Below are 18,731 nucleotides of genomic sequence, written 5' to 3'. Positions count from 1 at the left end.
GCCAAGCTTTTTTCTTTTTTCTTCCTCTTTCCCCATCCTCGCGTCACAGGCAGGAACTCACCGACTTACCGACACACAAATACACACTGTCCTTTTCTCTCTTTTTTTTTTTTTTCTTTTCTTTTTTTTTTTATTTCTGTCTCTGCCCGGTCCCACACTCGTCCGGCTGTTGACTGTGTACTAACCTCATTTTTGGACTACACACTGAGGAGCAAGTCTTCCCACTCTCCCACTCGTTCCGCTGTGATTGTGCGTTCACGTTGCCGTGCGAGAGCCGCCCGCTGACCGTTTTCGCAGAAATGCTTTCATGGTAAGACGTCTCTCCGTCCTCACAGGCCACTTCTGTCTCTTGACCTCTTGTTTGTGTGTCTTCTCCTTCTTCTCCTTCTCTCCTTGTCTCTGACATTTTCTCCGCTTCTTTGTCGAGGCTGCTGCCCCGGCTTATCCCACTGTTTCTAAAACTCTGTGAGGCTGCAGCGTTCTCAGGGTGTTTGCACGTCCCAGGGAAAAAAAAAAAGAAAAAAAGTCTGAATGAAACCAAAACATCAAAGCTGATTCATTTGAATTTCAATACGTGTTGTGCTCAGTGCTTTTTTGTGTGTTTTTTCAGAAAGTTTTGCTTTTTGATCCAAGTGTAGTTGTGTTTATTTTTAGTTCTAGATGAGCCTCTTCACCGGCTGTAAACAACTTCTTCACTTTTTAACTAGTGGCATTTTCCATGTTTGTTTCTGCACGGACCGTTGAGCCGGCCGGCCGCATCCAGCTTTAGACCTTCAGTGTAGAGTTTCACACACGTGAGTGTCTGAGAGGTGGGAGAGTGACACATGATTGAAGACTCTCTGTCTTGTGTTACATGAAGCCAGCGCAGTTCCCCGACTCATAATTACACTTCGGTTAACCTGGACGTCTGTGGAGAACTGTGACCCGGTGGCCTGGTCTGGCCCTGCAGCAGAAATGTTTGGCCTCTTAACTGAGGCTGAAGTTCGTGTTAAAAGTTTTGCATAGCTTCTGAAGGCAACGGTGTGCTGGCGAGGCTTGTGTACATCACAATATGAGACAATGTGATGTCTAATCAGTAATCAGTCAATAATCGGCATGAAAACACATCTGGAAGAACAGAAATAATCAAATATTTTCCAAATGTAACGACAGAATGAACAATTTCATCACTTTGATTCGACTATAGATTAAGCAGTTTGCGGTCATTTAAGAGTTATGTTTTACTTAAGAACTATTAAATGAGCTGTCGCTCTATTGTTTTTTATTCACTGTGGAAAAACATGCAACCCTGAACATGGACAACATGCAGGTGAAACTGTGCTGAGTCACACCCACCAAGTTTCCATGAAATTTAGCTCGTTTGTACGTTTCCGCTGCGACACGAGTGACGGTTATTATACGCTACATCGCTGTAATCAGATTTTATCCAATCCTCAAATGTCCTGTCGTCGTGTCTCGCTGCGTCTAACGGGTCTAAAATCTACAATCTGAGACGGACTTTGTGATATTACACACAAACACACACACAAAGAAAAAAGTGGATTCGAGCTGAGACATGTCACCAGCTTGCGTCATCCTCAGCTGCCCTGGCATTTTGAAAAACAGACAAAACAATAAACAAGCAGTGGCCGCCGTGATCGCCAGTGAAGCAGGAGGAGCAGGAGGTGGAGGAGCCGGTGGTGACCAGGGAGGAAGTAAAAGTCAGGGTGTTTTTTAGCCGTGGCTTGATTTCCTGTCACTTTCTTGTTTGTTTTTTTAGTTCTGATTTTCTTACCATGTGAGTTGCAGCTGTAAATCAGCCTCCAGGTTTCTCTCTCTCTCTGTCTCTCACTGTTTTGGGTTGACAGCTAATGATTTTACAGGATTTCCTCCCACAACTGTCAACTTTTTTTTTTTTTTTAGTCTGGGGCGGGTGGCACAAAGTCACACAAAACTACAAACGTCCAGAAGCTGGCTGATAAACGCTTTGTGTCACCTCGCATGGGTGAGATGAGATGGAAAAAAACCTAGTTGATAGTCTGTTTTTGTCGTCCTTTAAAAAGAAAAAAAAAAGAACATTGAATTCAAAAACCCAGCATGACAGAAAAACAAACATATGAGAGTGAGTGTGTGTCCCCAGAATATAAACTAGAGGTTCGTCTGGTTTGTAGAAACCGGAGCTGTAGGTTTTGTTTATCTTTGTTTTGCTCTTTATTGGATTTGCAGAAAAGTCGGAGTTCAAACCACTATTAATGTTTTATACTCTGGATTTCACTCTGGTGCCCTCTTTAGTTTACATCCGTCCTTTTATTCATTATTTATCATGCATGCATGTCACCTGTTGTTCAACAAACAGCTTAAACCCACTCTGCTGCTCCCTCATTCATCTTCTCCTGTTGAACAGTTGAATAATTCAGTGTTTTTATTTACAATTTGAGGGAAATGTAACTGGAATCTGAAAACTGAAAACACACACGCGCACAGTGGGTAAGAGGGAAGTGTAAAGGTCACACACTTGATTGTTGGTTTTGCCGACATGTGTTACCATCTGTAAACAGTTTATTCATCCCTCCTGTAATGGATCCTGAGCTTTCCTGCCAGTTTGTTGTCGTAGTCCCAGTGGGACGACGTGTACCAGCTCACATCCATGTCGCATCGCCCCCAGCTGGTTGGCCTTTTTTTTCTCTTTTCTTTTTTTTTCTTTTTTTCCCCGATGCCGGTGTGCAGATAAGAGTGAGTGTGTGCATGTGTTTTTGAGTGGGTGATACTTCAAAGTCACCACATTACCAGTCTGCATTTGTGTGCCCTTAAGCCATCTATGTGCATGTTTGGGTGGGGGTTGCTTGCTTGTGTTAATACTGGCTGTGCCGTGCATGTTTGATATGCTAACAATGGCTGTCACGCTACCAGCGGCCTTCTTCATGTCACTGCTTCCCTCCCTCCCTCCATCGCTGCAGATAAGAGGTTCGATGCCGTGGATTCTGGGTCCAGAAGTTGCATCTTAAAAACGGTTCCGGTTCCTCTTCCACGTCACGTCACAGCGCGTTGCATCCGTCCTAAGCTCGGAGCTTAGGGAAATCAATGGGCTCATCTTTTATAAAGAAGTGGCACAGATAAACTGAAGTCGAACACGAGGGAGATGGCTCTGGCTGCTCTTCTCATCTTTTTTTTTTTTTTTTTGTTCTTGCACTTTTCTTCCCGAGCTCCCTCCACCACGACCCGTCTCTCACCTGCCCTATCGCTGCCTCTCTCCTCCGTAATCACTTCTCTGGGCTCTGCTCTCTCCTTCATGTTCCCTGTTTGCCTCTCCCAGCCTCTCATCTCTCCGCTGACACTCCACACGGCTCTGAACTTCTCCCCGGCCTCCCTTCTCCTTTTTCTTCTGCACCCCGCACTCACCTTTTTTTTAATATAAAGCCAGCTCCTCCAGCGTGTCCTTATCCGTCGGCTCCAGGCGCCGTGCAGCCACCGCGGGGTGAGGTCGTTTCATTTTCTCTGCACAGTGCATCCATATCGCAGGTGCTACATGTGATATCGTACATGTCGGCCACCTGCATGTGGTAATTGAAGACAGCGGGGAGATTTATAGATGTCCGCATCCATCCGCTGCTCAGGCGCATTCGTTCACTTTCCACTGGTTCTGCTGATTGTGAGTGTGAACTCGGCATCATGTCGTCGTCTTTTCACCACAGCATGACCCCGACTCCTGATCCCTCGCCCCCAGATGTCTCTCACTTTCTCAGCGCTCATTTAAAATAAATGACTCCTGGTCATGTTTTAACCTCCTTAAAGCTTATTGCATGAGTTTTACTTCAGTCAGCGCTCCAGTTATATAAGAAATGAATACGCTGAGCTGAGTCAGTATTTAAAGTTCTCAGCTTACTACGTCTTCAGCCAAGGTTGGTCGATATCCAGAATGTAATTTTTCAATACAATGCATCGATAATTCGGTGTGTCATCATGTAATCGGGGCAATTTTATGTTGCGTTTAAGGTATAATTCATGCTTTTATTTTGTTAATTCTAGGTTTGTCACATGCAAAATGAAGGTCAGACTTGGCAGCAGTTGTGAAAACTTAAAAAAATCTGATGTTGTGGAAAATATAGATAGTCGGCCCAGACCTAGTCGTGTTTAATGGTTATTTTAATCAATGGATTAACTTTTGGTGCCGCTTATTTCCAGTGTTGGGCATGTTACTTTGAAAAAGTAATTAGTTACAATAGTTACAAAGGAAGTAACTATTGCATTACTTATTATATTTTAAATTACTTGGATTTGCCTCCTTAACCCCCATTTATCTAACTACTGCATTAACAAACTCACTCAGTACTCCTCGGTACGCCTCCACACAGGCAGGTATCACTCCGCCTATCAGCTGTTTGGATCAGCGGTTTGTGGACGAGGCGGCGTGATACAGCACATCGCGGACCCTGCCTCTGTGGAGGAATACTGAGTGAGTACGAGTGAGTTGGTTAGTTCCAGATAAACGGCTTTTCCTGACTAGTTGATGAACTGAAAAAAACGTATATAACGTCTTACACTTAAACGGGTGGGACCTCTTGAGTCAAATAACGACATAATGGCACATTTTATTTGTTATAATGGCATAGTAACGGGGGAAACAGTAACTTTTTTTGATTACTCATTACTGAAAAAAGTAGCGCAGTTTTTCAAATGCTGTTATTCCCATCACTGCTTCTGATTTCAGATCAGATTGACACCTTTAGATCATTAGTTGTGTTCATCCAAGAGTCCAGTTCTTACTTTAATTGTGTCACATCAACTCAAGCCACCCAAAATGGATAAATTCAGTTTCTCTAATAAACAGATCATACTCACTTCAGCTGCAGCATTGATCACTGAGCGTCGTCAGGAGTTGTTGGACTCGGAGCGGCCGATGACAGCGTTGAAATTGTCTCTGTCTGTCTCACTCGACCACTCGCCCCCCTGGACTGCCATGTTTTTGTTCTTGTCTGCAGATGTTGTCTATAAAAGGCCTCGGCCTGTAACAATGAGCTGCGTGTGTGTGGAGCAACTCGTTCAGCACTTGCTAGTCGAGCACTGGAGATATTTTTTTTTTTCTTTTTTAAGTTTGATATTCAACAGCTGGAAGCAGTTTTTCGATGTCATCATCTCGGTGTGGATGGCATCAAATCTCCCCTGAGGGTTCCTCTCAGAGAGGCTGACAGGACCTCCTCTCCTCTCCCTGCCTCCGACTTCCTCTCCAAAACACCCTCTGGCTGGAAACACCAGTTGTTGCTGCAGCCTGAATCCAGAAAAATCTAGATCTTGTTTTTTTTTTTTTTTTTTGTTTTTTCACTTGCATGAAGCTTTTCCATTTGTCAAGACAAGCTAAAGTTACTCCTCTTCTTTTTTTTTTTTGAGTCACTTCTACTAATTTATTCCTGCAATATTGAAGCTCTGCAGAGAATAAAGCGGAGGAACATCTGATTCTTTGCTTCCCAGCAACACTATGACAAGTCTATTACACATACTTAAAAAAACTCACACCTAATAATAGACTTGGACTCAAACGCAGACAAGACCCCTGTACACTCAAAGTGCTGTGAGATACACAACACCACATTGACTGACTACAGATTTAGACGTGTGTCATCCATTTATGTCAGTGTGTGTACTCGAGATTAATTGGTGGCTGTGAATCTGCATGGAAATAAAAAAACAAAACAAAAAAAACACAACTAATTATCCTCGTTTCCTCGTCTCTCTCTACTTGTGTACAGTGTTTCCCCACTGATGTTTAACGCTCCAGGAGTCGCCAGTGAAATCTCTTTGTACATCAGCAGTGAGGGGGGAGGGGAAGGTCACATATGTCACGCATGCAGCAGTGTGAGATGCGCGCAAATAAAATGTCAGCTGAGTGGTCGACTGGACGGCTGATTACAACGCCGCCGTCGCTGACTGAATCACGCTGTGTGATAAATGGTCCCTTCATTTGTCTTGGAAACGGCTCCATGCATCACGATGGGGCAGAATTAATGTCGGAGCGGAGAGCGTATTACACGTGCTCGTGCAATATGAGTGACTTGCAGCAGGTGTGCACGTTGAGAGCTGCAATTCAGGACGTAGAGGACTTATTATGTTCATTTCAAGGGCTTTTAATGTAATATTGGACTATTGAAAGTTTCGATCGATAAAAGACTCCATACTTATCACGTACAAGCTTTCTGTACACTCTTTCTCTTTCCTGCTTCACTCCGAAACGCTTGGATTCGGATTCCCACCACGCTGACTCTGCTGTGATTGGTCAGCGTATCGAGGGGCTGCTGCATAGTGACACGCCCCCTGCAACATTAACCACAGGGCACTGAGGCCAGAGCATGGAAGTATTATATTATAGGGCGAGTTGCCATTTGGGTATGTCTGCCGAAGTTGTGACGTAGAAACATAAGACTTTTGAAAAAACTCTCCAAATTTGAGCGTTTGCACTTTGCAGCGGCTCAGAGCTCCCTCAACACAAACCTACCTCATGATACTTCCACGTCCTCTAAAGCAAGTATCCAACTGTAATAAGTAGCCTATATAAGTCTGAAAAGCTGGAAAAGCATAATAGGTCAGCCTTAAAAAAGTGGAAGATGAATGATCTCTAAAAGGCAGGAAGTTAAATATGAAACACGCAATATTTTTTTTAGCAATATCAGTGTATTATTTTTGTTTTCTACAGTTTTAGAGTGAAAAAGGGAAACAAAGCAGCAGCTTGCAAAAGAATGGGAAACCCAGGAGACTTGAGCTCTCAGATAACTTTGACCAAGTTATCAGACAAGGTATTTGTCACACACTGTACACACTGTGATAGTTTCCAGGGGGGGGGGGGGAGGAGCTACTAGCTACTAACTATGCAGGGGCCCTCATTTTGAAAATGTAAAAGATGAAAATGACAATTATATTGTTTAAAATGTAAAGGGACTGTATCTGTAACTATTGCTTTATCAGTATCATTTCATCTTCCACTTGCTGAACTGTTCACATGAACATACATTTTGCCCAAACTTTTGCATATCACTGTATTTGCGAAGTTATTGAGATGCAGGAAACATTGTGCTGTGTTGTTGTTGTTGTTGTTGTTGTCGTCGTGTCTGCACTGGAGCCTTGTCGAGTTAAAGCCGCTTCCATTTGTTGCTTCTCAAAGTGTTAAAACGAACAAATCTCGTTTCAATCCCTTCATCTGTTACAATCCATCCATCACACACACACACACACACACACACACACACACACACACACACACACACACACACACACACATACTCATACACAGCATGTGTGCGTGTGTTTGTGTGTGTGGTGTGATTCAAGCCTCCCCTGGTTGATCTGTACCAGTTCCCTTCTGTACTTTCCCTGGAAGAGTCATGTGGAGTCCTTTTCTAGGAACTGGAGGGGTGAGGGGGGTGAGACAAACATTGGAGGGGGGGGGTTGCTTTAGGAAGGACTGATGTCAGTTCAGCAGATTTGGAGCGGCTTTTCTCGAGCCGGTCATTCAGGGAAAACGGTGCATCAGGCCTGGACGTGGCCGAGTGTGGAGGCTCAGCATGCACAAGTCACAGTTTCTCATTAGGACCTATGAAAAATATGAATTGCATCACATTTGTTTGCTCGCTGAAGAATGGATTGGCCAAGAAGAGAGAGAGAGAGAGAGAGCACACACACACTGAAGTCAGCAGCATGTTTCAGCAAATCCTCCCTGTGTCTGTGTGTGTGTGTGTGTGTGTGTGCCAGCTCTCATGGCTGGATTTTGCTGCAAGCTCTTTTTTTATTCCCCCATCCAAATTACTGTCAAGGTATCAAGCGACAAACAAGCAGATACATTGAGACGGGCACAAAAAACAACTGTGTGTTTATCCACTCTTTAAATTGGCAACTTCAGACCAGAGGAGTGAGGAGAAGTTCATCCTTCATTTCTCCTTCCTTGTCATGTCCCCTCCTCCTCCTCCTCCTCCTCCTCCTCTGCCTCCTCCTCTGCAGCGTCTGGCCTGAAGCCAGTGCTGTCGATGCCATATTCCCACTTCTGCTCCTGCCAGTCTGTCTCTCTCTCTCTGTGCACTGACGCACACATACACACACCTGAAACAACAAGTGTTTTATTTATCGAGCTTAATGATCTTCAAGTGTTTTTAGCCGAGCAGCTGCAACTCTCTGCAACCATTTCACTGTTTCTGAAGGTGAAATAAAAAGTGCCAGGAAAAATCGATTCATTAACCAGTCGTTGCAGCTTTAAAGCTTGGTGTGAAGTTGGAGCGTGAATATTGAAATTTGGGAGTGGGGGGGGGGGGAGCATCTCCCATTTTAAAAAATGCTGGAAGTCCAGTGGCTCACCTGATGGAGCATTTACCATGAAAGCTTAGTCCTAACCGGTTTGAATGTGGCCTGCAGTCATCCCCCACCTCTCTCCCTCTCTCCCTCTCACTCTCGGCAAAAATGCCAAAAAAAACTTTCCAAAATAAAATGCTTGAAGTCTGTTTGAACTTGAAACCTGCATCATTTCACCTTCACACTGTGGCGCTGTATGAAAACATCCATCAGTCGCTGTGTCCTGTCAGTTTGGTAATTACAGATTAACCGAGAACCAAGAGACCGTTTCAAGATTCATGTAGCTTCATTTGTCATGTACATAGAAATATATATATATATATATATATATATATATATATATATATATATATATATATATATATATATATATATATATATATATATAAAGTAAAACATGACGTGAAGTGGAAAAGATGAATAAGTATGATTTCCCATGATGCATCAAACAGACACATGTTTTCCTCTTTTGTGTTTCCTCAGGAGTGTGGTTCCTCCGGGCTGAAGAGACGTGTGTCCCAGCAGCGCCTTTCCACCCAGGACCCCGCTGTCGTCGCTGCTGCGCCCATGAGGTAACGTCAGGACCTTCCGCCCCCTCATTACCACCCTCGGTCCATCCATCTCCCCCCTCCTCTGCCCCTTCCTGCCCCGGACGCCCCCAGCCATGGGCCAGAAGATCTCAGCTAGTATTAAGTCGGTGGACGTCCGAGGGGAGCCCTCGTATCATCCGGTGCGGCGCGAGCTGCGGGGCCCGGACTTCTGCCGGCCCCCCAGGTTGGACCTGTTGTTGGACATGCCGGCGGCCAGTCCGGACGCTCAGCTTCGCCACGCCTGGAACGCCGACGACCGCTCCCTCAACGTCTTCGTGAAGGAGGACGACAAGCTGACGTTCCACCGACACCCCGTAGCACAGAGCACAGATTGTATCCGAGGCAGGGTGGGCTACACCCGGGGGCTCCACGTCTGGAGGATCCACTGGCCCGCCAGGCAGAGGGGCACCCACGCCGTGGTGGGCGTGGCCACCGCCGAAGCACCTTTACACTCGGTGGGCTACATGGCCCTGGTGGGCTCGGACTCTGAGTCCTGGGGCTGGGACCTGGGTCGGAACAGACTCTACCACGACGGGAAGAACCGACCCGTGTCCTCGTCGGCTCCCACGTACCCCTGTTTCCTGGAGCCGGACGAGTCGTTCGTGCTCCCGGACTCTCTGACGGTTATTCTAGACATGGACGAAGGGACGCTGAGCTTCATGGTGGACGGACAGTATCTGGGAGTGGCTTTCAGAGGGCTCAAGGGCAAGAGACTGTATCCCATCGTCAGTGCTGTGTGGGGACACTGCGAGGTTTCTATTCGCTACGTCAACGGACTCGATCGTAAGTGATGCACAAACTGACACACACATTGACACATGATACATGATGATTTTAAGGGATAGTTGCCAACATTTTGGCAAATTGGCACATCGTTTTAGCAGTAGGTTTGCTACCTTTAATTGTCGATGCAAGCTATTCTTAGAATGGTGGAGCAGAGCCGCAAGCTGCTCAGAGCTACGCTACGGAGGCTAATGGGATTTCTTGGTTTCACTCATCAAATACACAATCCAACAACTCCAAAACGCTCTGGTGGACAAGTTGTGACCTGCACATTCACCACGCTATGAGATAATAACGGGACGTTATGAGTTGTTTGCGAGGCAAATGCAGAGACTGGTTGCTGAAAAACTGCCCTGGACGGGAACGCGCATCAGCGGTTTTATCTCATAGTGTTGTGAATGTGCAGGTTACAACTTGTCCACCAGAGAGTTTTGGAGTTGTTGGATTGTGTATTTGATGAGTTTGATGAGGGAAACCAACAAATCCCATTAGCCTCCGTAGCGTAGCTCTGAGCAGCTCGCGGCTCTGCTCTGCCGTTCTAAAAACAGCTTGCACCGACAATTAAAGGTAACGAACCTACTGCTATGACTATAGGGATTATGGCAATGGGCCAATTTGCCAAAATGTTGAACTATCCCTTTAACATTTTAATGAGACTTCACAGGGTTTGTAAGTTGACAATTGGCTCTAAAATGTAAAATTATTAGGGAGAAATGTGAATGTTTCTCCAGATGTTGCCATCAACACCTGCAACTTCCTTCTGCCGTTTGTTTGCCAACATAAAGCTGCATTGTTCATCCAAAAATATCAGTTGTTTCAGGTACAGGAAGTGGTGAAATGTCATTGTTGAGTGTAGAAGTTTTTGCCCACATACGTATTTGATGTCAAAATTTATCTGCGTGACCTTTCCAGTCTCGTTTGTGCCAGTTTACCGTTCTTCCTTATCAGAACGGTAAACATTAGGGATGGAACAGTTCGGCATTTAAGAGTTTTTCTAATTAGCACTGTTGTTTTTCTTTCTTTACTTTTTTTTTTTTTTTAAAGCCACAATACAGGTGTCGACATGAAGTGGCAGCACAAAGCAGACACACACTGCTCTGTCTTTTTTTATTCACAAGAGGAGTTTGTTCACAATCTCCGCAGCGAGACGAGATGTCCTCACAGTATCGACGTGTCCTCCTTGAAAGAAAATGTTCCCAGGACACCGAGGTGTCATCGTGCCAGTTCGGCAGCGCGAGGATATTAATGCTCGTTTGGTTTTTCCGTCGTGCAAGTCGATCTGCATCCATGTGCTCTCCTCCGTAGTAAAGAGCGCCACAAATAGCTCCGCCACGGCAGATTATTTCTGGGCAGGAGGTGATGTCTCTGATGTCTCTTGAACTGTCCACTGTGACGACCATGCAGAATGAAACCACAAACAGTGTCTGTAGTGGTTTTGAAAAGAAAAGGAAAGAAACATGTAATTCTCAGGCACCTGCTCTTTAGTTCTCATAATCTCTTAATTTTTCTCAGGGTGAGGCAGGGATTTAAGACCTGGATCTGTGCAGATAGTCCTGAAAATCAGGGTTTGTGTATCTGCCCTCCAGGTCCTGCAACTGTTAAGTGTGTCTCAATATGTCTTTGCTGTAAAATAAGGAGATTTTTCAGTTCCATTCTCAGTCAGTGTTTGAATATAAACGATTTGACTGATTTTCACTGACGGCGTCTCTTGGCTCTGCACACGTTTGCAGGATTGAAGGTTTAAGGCAACACTGAGAGGACTTTCCTCCCAGAGTTGTCCTTTTTTCTTTCTTTCTTTCTTCAGACAGCTTTGGAGGATTGATATTCAGTGCCAGTTTCTGTCTTTGCTGATCTATAAAAAGCCCACAATGAGAGGGGACGGCTGCTTTGTTTACCGATAGGAAGCAGCTTAAACTCGCTCTCTGCTTCGAGCCGGCTTCCCTCTATCTCTTTACAGCACTCTCTCCAGTCTCCAGACAGTTGTACTTTAACATACCCGGGGAGCAAAAACAAGAAAACAGGGTCCAACTCTTCTGATGTAACTGGGAATATCTGTTTACGGCTCTCCTGCAGACACCAGAGCCACCGGCCCGTCGCTGCCAGCTCGGCCCCTCCGCATGTTTGCTTCTGCCCCCTGTCGCGCTTTTCTGCCAAATGTCGTCATTCCAACTAGTTGAGTCATTTCAATGGTGACAACTGCACCTCGCATTGTTGCTGCAGCCTTCGGTCCTCCCCGACGCATTAGTCTGCATGTTGCACAAAGACACAAAGCAAAGCCGGGGGCGTCACTGACGGCGAGGCATGGACGCCGTGTCCGTGGCTCTGAACTGCGTTCGTGTGTGTGTGTGTGTGTGTGTGTGTGTGTGTGTGTGTTGGTGGACAGCAGCCAATGGAAGAGGAAGTCTGGAGGATGTCCCAGTGTGCCTCTGAGCTCAGTGTCTGGCCTTGCATTGTGGGAAACGTCAGGTTAGGTGTGTGTGTGTGTGTGTGTGTGTGTGTGTGTGTGTGTGTGTGTGTGTGTGTGTGTGTAAAAAAAAAAGCTGACGTTGAATATCACATCATTGTTCTTCCACTTATGTGACCCAGATACTAGTCATGGCGCTCACATGTCGGACCTCTCACATGTCGGACCAATGTAGCAGCACAATGATCTACTGTGCTGAACAGGAAAACATACACACACAGAGACACACAAAGTCTTATCCTACATTGTGTCACATGCAGGTCAAACCCACAGCGTTTTCCTCCCTAACATTTTAAACTGAACATGACGGGACACGGTCATAAGAACTACACAACAACACCGACTGACGCTAACGGGCAGGGTGTGTTCTCTTAAAGTGACAGTACAGAAGGGAAAAATGAATGAAACGTGCATGCATGCTGTATAAACTCGCATTTGATATTAAAAAAACAACCTTTTGCATTAATAGAATATCAAATGTAGACCTATCATAAGGATATTGTATGAGCAGAAGCAGATACAACAAGCTAATCCTCGTCAGTCCTCATCCATTCATCAGTGTCACGGAGGTTATAATTAAATTAAACCACATGACGCTCCACTGCAAATACTTCAAGTGGAACACATGTCCCTGAACTATATATAAGACACTGCTGATCTATAAATTATATTCTCATTGCCATTGTAATTTGAACATGTGTAATAATAAATACAGTGGCAAGGACAACTGGAAAATCAGAACTCGATAGTGGAGCTGACGACACCTTTGATCGTAGCTCTGTGAGGATCGTCACAACCTGTGTAAGTAATAAGTGATAAAGTGACTTATTTTGATGCGAGTTGTTACATCATTTAATAATAACATAATTTTTACTGGATGTATTGTCCATAAACATTAGGTTATCTCAGCCATCCACAGGCCCCCAACATGATAACATCCCAGCATGTAACAGGTGTAAAGGAGTTGACTCTCGCTCTCCCGTAGAACTGACGGTGATGCTCGTCGGCAACGCGGAGATCGAGGAGCGCGTGAATCGTTTGATCTCTCCAAATGTTTTTTTTTTTTTGCTTTGACTAATGAAGCTTAGAGATGTCAAAACAGTTTGCTAATGGAAACGGCTAATGGTGCTAACTCATTGTATCATTCACTGTAGATTCCCTCTCTTTGTCGATATTAAGGATGACACACAACTGATAACAAACCAACATGAACTCCCATCATTCACTCGGACGTAGTGAGGAAAACAAATGTCATGTTAACAGATATTTTAAGTGTCTTGTCTGCTGATAGCAGCTTTACGCCACTTCTCTATATGATGAGGAGCGGAGGCATCAATATGTATGCTCAGAGATGGTGGCGATCCCCTATTCCCATGCCTCGCTTTCATGCTTCCTCAAAAGAAGTGTGTGTGTTCACTTTCTAGGTCTGTGGTCGTTTTCCTCCTTCTTTCTCTCACTTCCAACTTTTTTTATCCTCACTCGGAAACAAGAAGAGATAAATATCCTTAAATATATCTTTCTCTCTCTCTCTTCAGTCTGTATTGTCCCTTAATACCACAGTGCATTAATGCAACTTCCTGCAGCCCCCTCGGTCCCAGAGACTCTTGAAAGCCCCGACCCCACCGAGACGGGAGTCTTTGTCAGTTTTCATACCTCCAACTCTTCTCCTCTTTACCACAACAAACCTCCTAACGGCTCAGCAGCAACAAGCTCAGACAAACTCATTCACACCCAGACGAGACGGACCAGAGAGGAGGAACTGTTTCCTCCCTCCTCCCCCCTCCCTTTTTTTATTGCAAATGAACCCTATTTGACTCCGGCTCTCCTTTGTGTTTTATCTCCTTCCTTCTGTTCTCCTTTCTTCTGTTTTCTTCCACCTAATCTTTTCTTTCAGTGTTTACACATCCAGTTGTGGTGGCAGTTGCTGTGGAGACGGTTAAGCTGACTTCTTTTTTTTTGTTGTTGTCGTTTTTAGTGGGTGGTTAATTGTTGACCAAGCAGCTCGCCGCTCTCTCTCACTAGTGGTGTCGGCCGAGGGCTTGCCCTATGCAAACGCTGTGTGGCCTCTCTGCCTGTCGGAGCCGCTGGCGGTGTTACACAGCACTGATACAAGCTGTGATTTCAAGGGTTGAGGAGTTTGAACTGATGCACGGCTCCAGAGAAAGGAATCATCCAGTTTGTGCAGTATTGGCTCGTCGGAAAAGCATGATACGTGTTGTTAATCATAGAATGCTCTTACTTTTGAAATACTGTAAAGGTGATGCGAGATGCAGATCGTGGAAAACCGTAATTAACCCTCTCACGATTGGCTGACTGATGATCGTGTGATTGCACTCTGTGTTTATGTGGGAGGCCGTAGGAAGAAAGCTCCTCGTCTCGGCTTGTTTTTCAGCGTTTTACTGTTTTACATTGTGCTGTTGTTGGATAATTAGTGATTGTAAGTGAACATGGTTAAGAGCGTGAGGAAAGCTCAGAACAATTAGTGAGGCAGAGAGCTGGTGTTGTGCAGAGTGTGAGCATGATGCAACTGTTTGATCTCAGGTGAAAAGTCTCATAATGTCAAATAAATCCCATTGATATCTTTCTCACCAGATACTTAGAGTTGAGTTTAATCATCCTGCTCATATTGTAACCCAAATCAACTGGGACTGAAAATATGCAAAATTGTGATTAGTTTGGATCTGCTTGTGACCAAAAAAGTGCAGCTCCTGTGGTTTGGATGATGCACTTGGCCTCATTTTGATCATATTTCAATAACTGCTCAACCCTAATAACATTTGATTATTATTATTATTGTCACCATAACAAAGCAACAGGTGATTGGTTTCATACGGACTACTTTTTAAACCACATTCAAGCTGACAATTTTAAAACCCAGACAGATCAGTTAATTTGTAATTTTATACCCACTCAGGGATTTTGTGGGTATAAATGTGAAGATGCACCTGTGGTCTGTGACTCTGCACTCATTTGTCTCATATTCAGTGATGTGTTGCGTTTTTGTTTTGTTTGTGTGAACCGATGCATCTGTTTCCCGTCACGTTGTGTTGCACTAACTCTAACCCTGTTACCCCGTGGCTTTGGTTTTTAAAGGGCGGTGATAAAAGCACAGAGCCAGCTGACCAGCGGCTCTGATTGATTGAATGAATGCAGCCGTGGCGCATTGTTGGCCTGATTGTACCCTTTTTTCCTACTTATTATTTATTCTTTTATTCAGTTATTATCTTGAATTTATTCCGCGTGCCCTGTTATTGTGTAAACAAAGCCGCCGCCGGCGTGTTTTGCACTTAAGTCACGTTCACTAATCCTACAGTTTCCTCCTATCGAACAACACATCAGTGTTTTACTGTCCAGCCGCTCAGTAAAACAACACAAGAGGAAAAAGTATGATTTGGTTCAGAGAAACAACAGCAAGGTCCCGGGGGGGAAAGTCTGAATTTTAAATATTATTTGTTTGTTTTTTTGTGAGCAAAGTGGAATTTAAAGTAAATGAGACTTGGTGAATTTAATGTATGATAAATATGGAGGCTAGTTTCAGTCAAAATAAATATTCTCATCCTTCAAAAACTTGCTTAACCTCAGGCAAGAAATCTCTCCATGGATAAGTGTGTCATCCTCACACGGTTGTGTGTACGTGTAGGAGTGTATGTATGTGTGTAGTAGTAGCTGAGTGCTGTGCTGTTTATCATTGCCTGCTATAACAGTGAGAGAGCGCCGAGAGACCAAATTGCTGGCGGTCTGGAGGTAATAGGAAGTCAGATATTGTCAGTGGAAGGAATTCAGATCAGCGTCCGACTGGTTCACCGAGCAATTTACCTTCCGCCCGGAGTGGACCGCTCAATTTGGACACCTGCGTCTTCCAATTAGGTGCGTCTTCCCCCTCCCCCCTCCTCCTCCCACTCACCTTTGCCGTTCTGCTCCAATTTGATTTTTTTCTCCCAACCTCATTCATCATTGACCTAATTCAGTCTTTCCAGGGATACACTCCCTCTCCTCTCTTTATTTCCCCCCTCTGACCTGTCGGTGAGCAGCATTACGGCGCCAGGGGCGAGTGTGTGTCATGTGAAATCTAGGCCAGACGCTCCCCAGCAGTTTTATGCTAATCTCTGAGGTAAGCGTGGCCCGGGGTCTGCGCCCTCTTCCTGTTACCTGGGTGCGTGTCGTGTGAAGGGGGCGGGGCTGAACGCAGAGGAAATTGGATCACATGCCCGAGAAGGACATAACTGGGTCCTACTATGTATTCAGCACAGATTTTCTTACGTACGATTATTGTCAGAGAAATAATCATGATTATCACGATTAGTATGATTATTATTATATTCAATAATTTTACAACACTATGAATGTGTAAAATTAAATATAGTCAAATATATAATTGCATTACCAATTATATAAACAAATTATATATCTATTAATATAGGACCAATTATTCATCCTTCAGAGGAAATGTTTGAAGTATTCAAATGTTTGAAGTTTTTTTAATCCTTTTTTTTATTACAAACAAACTAAATTGCTACCAGTTCAGTGTTACGTTACGTTAGGTAAATTGACATTAACATAATTTAACCCAGTTACTGTGTATTTACCTTTACTCTGGGGTACAAAGCAAGGTAGCTATCCCGCAGGTGATGATTCATATCGTTCATAATGTTGCGTAACTTTGTTTACATTCCGAGCGAGTTGCGCTGATCTGCCCACATGGCTCCCACATAATCTTTTTTGGAAAGTGACGGTTTTTAGGAACCTTTACGATTAAATAATTGTGGCATTTAATACCGCGATTAATTGTGAAAACAAGTAATTGTGACATCCCTCTTCAGCACACACACACACATGTATATAAATTAAACTGGCTGCAGGCGTGAGAGTAGAGGAAGCTGTAGGGAAGTCTATAAGCATCTCACCTGAGTGAGGCCAGACTGACTGACGCGCCACCTCCTCCCTCCACTTCGTTCTCAATAAAGTGTCAGGTAGGTGTGTGTGTGTGCATGTCGTCAGTCGTCCTGAACCTCTCACACACACTTCATCTCCTCTTTAGTGCGTCGTATATCTGTCAGAAACCAGTGTCAGGCCGTTAGAAAGAAGACAGGACGGCTTCAGAGGAGAAGGAGAGAGAGAAAGAGAGAGAGAGAGAGAGTAGATGAATCTGCTGGAGATGGAGATATGAAGTCGATGAGTAAAGAGCTCCACTGTTCACATCCACAACTGAAATACATCCAGATAATGAGCCCGGATTAATAATTTAAGCGGCCTGTTCATCAGGGGTTTTAATATGTGAGAGATGATGTGCATGCAGGCAGCACACATATACAGACTTTGGCTATGTCAACTTTGAGAGCACATATACTGTAATGTAAATGTTATGGAAATGATATATGTCAAGTTTGCATCGGAGCAGAAAAGCCTCTGAGGAATATGTGCCATTGGAAATGATCCATAGTCATTGGAAATATGATCTATACTGTTGATATGAGCCAGCGCATCACAGGTAAAGGTGCTATCTTTGAAGAAGTATTTAACATAGTTGTCATGCTGACATTCGATTCCGACCTTTAGCCCCTTTCTTTCATGTTTACCTCTCACCCCCTGAACTTCCTGTTCACTGTGCCTGTCAAAATAAAAGCAAAAAGTGCTCATCTGAGCAGCAATAGCAGTGTCGGCACTCTGACCCACCACACACTGCCCGTCCAAAAAGAAAATCACACACTCTAATATTTCGTTGCTCCACCTTTAACTTTCATTACAGCACACATTTGCTGTGGCATCGTTTCAATAAGCTTCTGCAATATTTCCGTCCAAAGTTGGATTTATTTTTCAAAGATTCTCAGTGGGGTTAAGTCTTGGACTCTGTGCTCACATTTAACCACATTTCTTCCTTGAAGCTGATGGTTCTCCATTATCCTTCTAGTTTTTAATAATGTGTTGGACAGTTCTTAACCCAATTCTTAGATGTTGTATTTGCTTGATCTCTATAATTTGACCCTTCTGTAACAGATGAACATCTTCTCCACGACCACAGGATGTGTCTTCTGACACACGAGAAATGAGAAGCTACTGACTGCATCAGTTAGGGTTAGATAACTTGTTGTTGCCAGCTGAAACATAATCATCCATGCAGTAATTATCCAATGGGAGGCTCTGACCTATTAGCTAGTAGCTTAGTTGAATCCAAGTGGTGACTTTTTTCTTTTTTTTTTGGACGGGCAGCGTATAATGAATGGTGTGCGCCTCATGTCGCCTGGGGCAACCCTTACTGTACCATGGAGACTGGCTTGTGTCAGCAGGGTGGTGGGTGGTGGGGGGCACTATGGCTGGTGGTTGTCAGGAAGTTTGTTACATCATCACGCCGTCACTTGGCTGCTCTCCGGGGAGCGAGCGCTGCATCAGAGCCGCCATGTTTCACCTCTGACATCAGAGTGTCGCACTTCGCACCTTTACATTTAGACGTTTAGTCACTCTTTTTTCTTTTTTTCCGGAGCTGATGATGGAGGCAGGTGGAGGAAGAAAACAAGACTTACACAGATGAAGGTTGAATAAAATGTACAGTAAATATCAGTAAATTCTCTCCTTTTGGAAAGCTGATACAT

General features: G+C 44.4%; 1 protein-coding gene across 1 annotated transcript in view; it reads left to right on the top strand.

The window, feature by feature from the left end:
• The window catches only part of LOC146975736 (SPRY domain-containing SOCS box protein 4-like), a 43,579-nt gene that overhangs the window by 20,195 nt on the left and 4,653 nt on the right, over positions 1-18,731 (top strand). Inside the window, exon 3 of the mRNA XM_085794967.1 lies at positions 8,791-9,680. Within this exon, the coding sequence (XP_085651093.1) occupies positions 8,972-9,680 (709 nt within the window). The 5' untranslated portion in view covers positions 8,791-8,971. The remainder of the gene's footprint in view (positions 1-8,790; positions 9,681-18,731) is intronic.

This window comes from Trachurus japonicus, chromosome 13 (assembly GCF_045865225.1).
Source record: "Trachurus japonicus isolate A0001 chromosome 13, Traja_1.0".
In the NCBI taxonomy this organism is placed as follows: Eukaryota; Metazoa; Chordata; class Actinopteri; order Carangiformes; family Carangidae; genus Trachurus; species Trachurus japonicus.
Note: the sequence above shows the minus strand (reverse complement) of the source record. Positions and strands in the feature narration are given on the sequence as shown.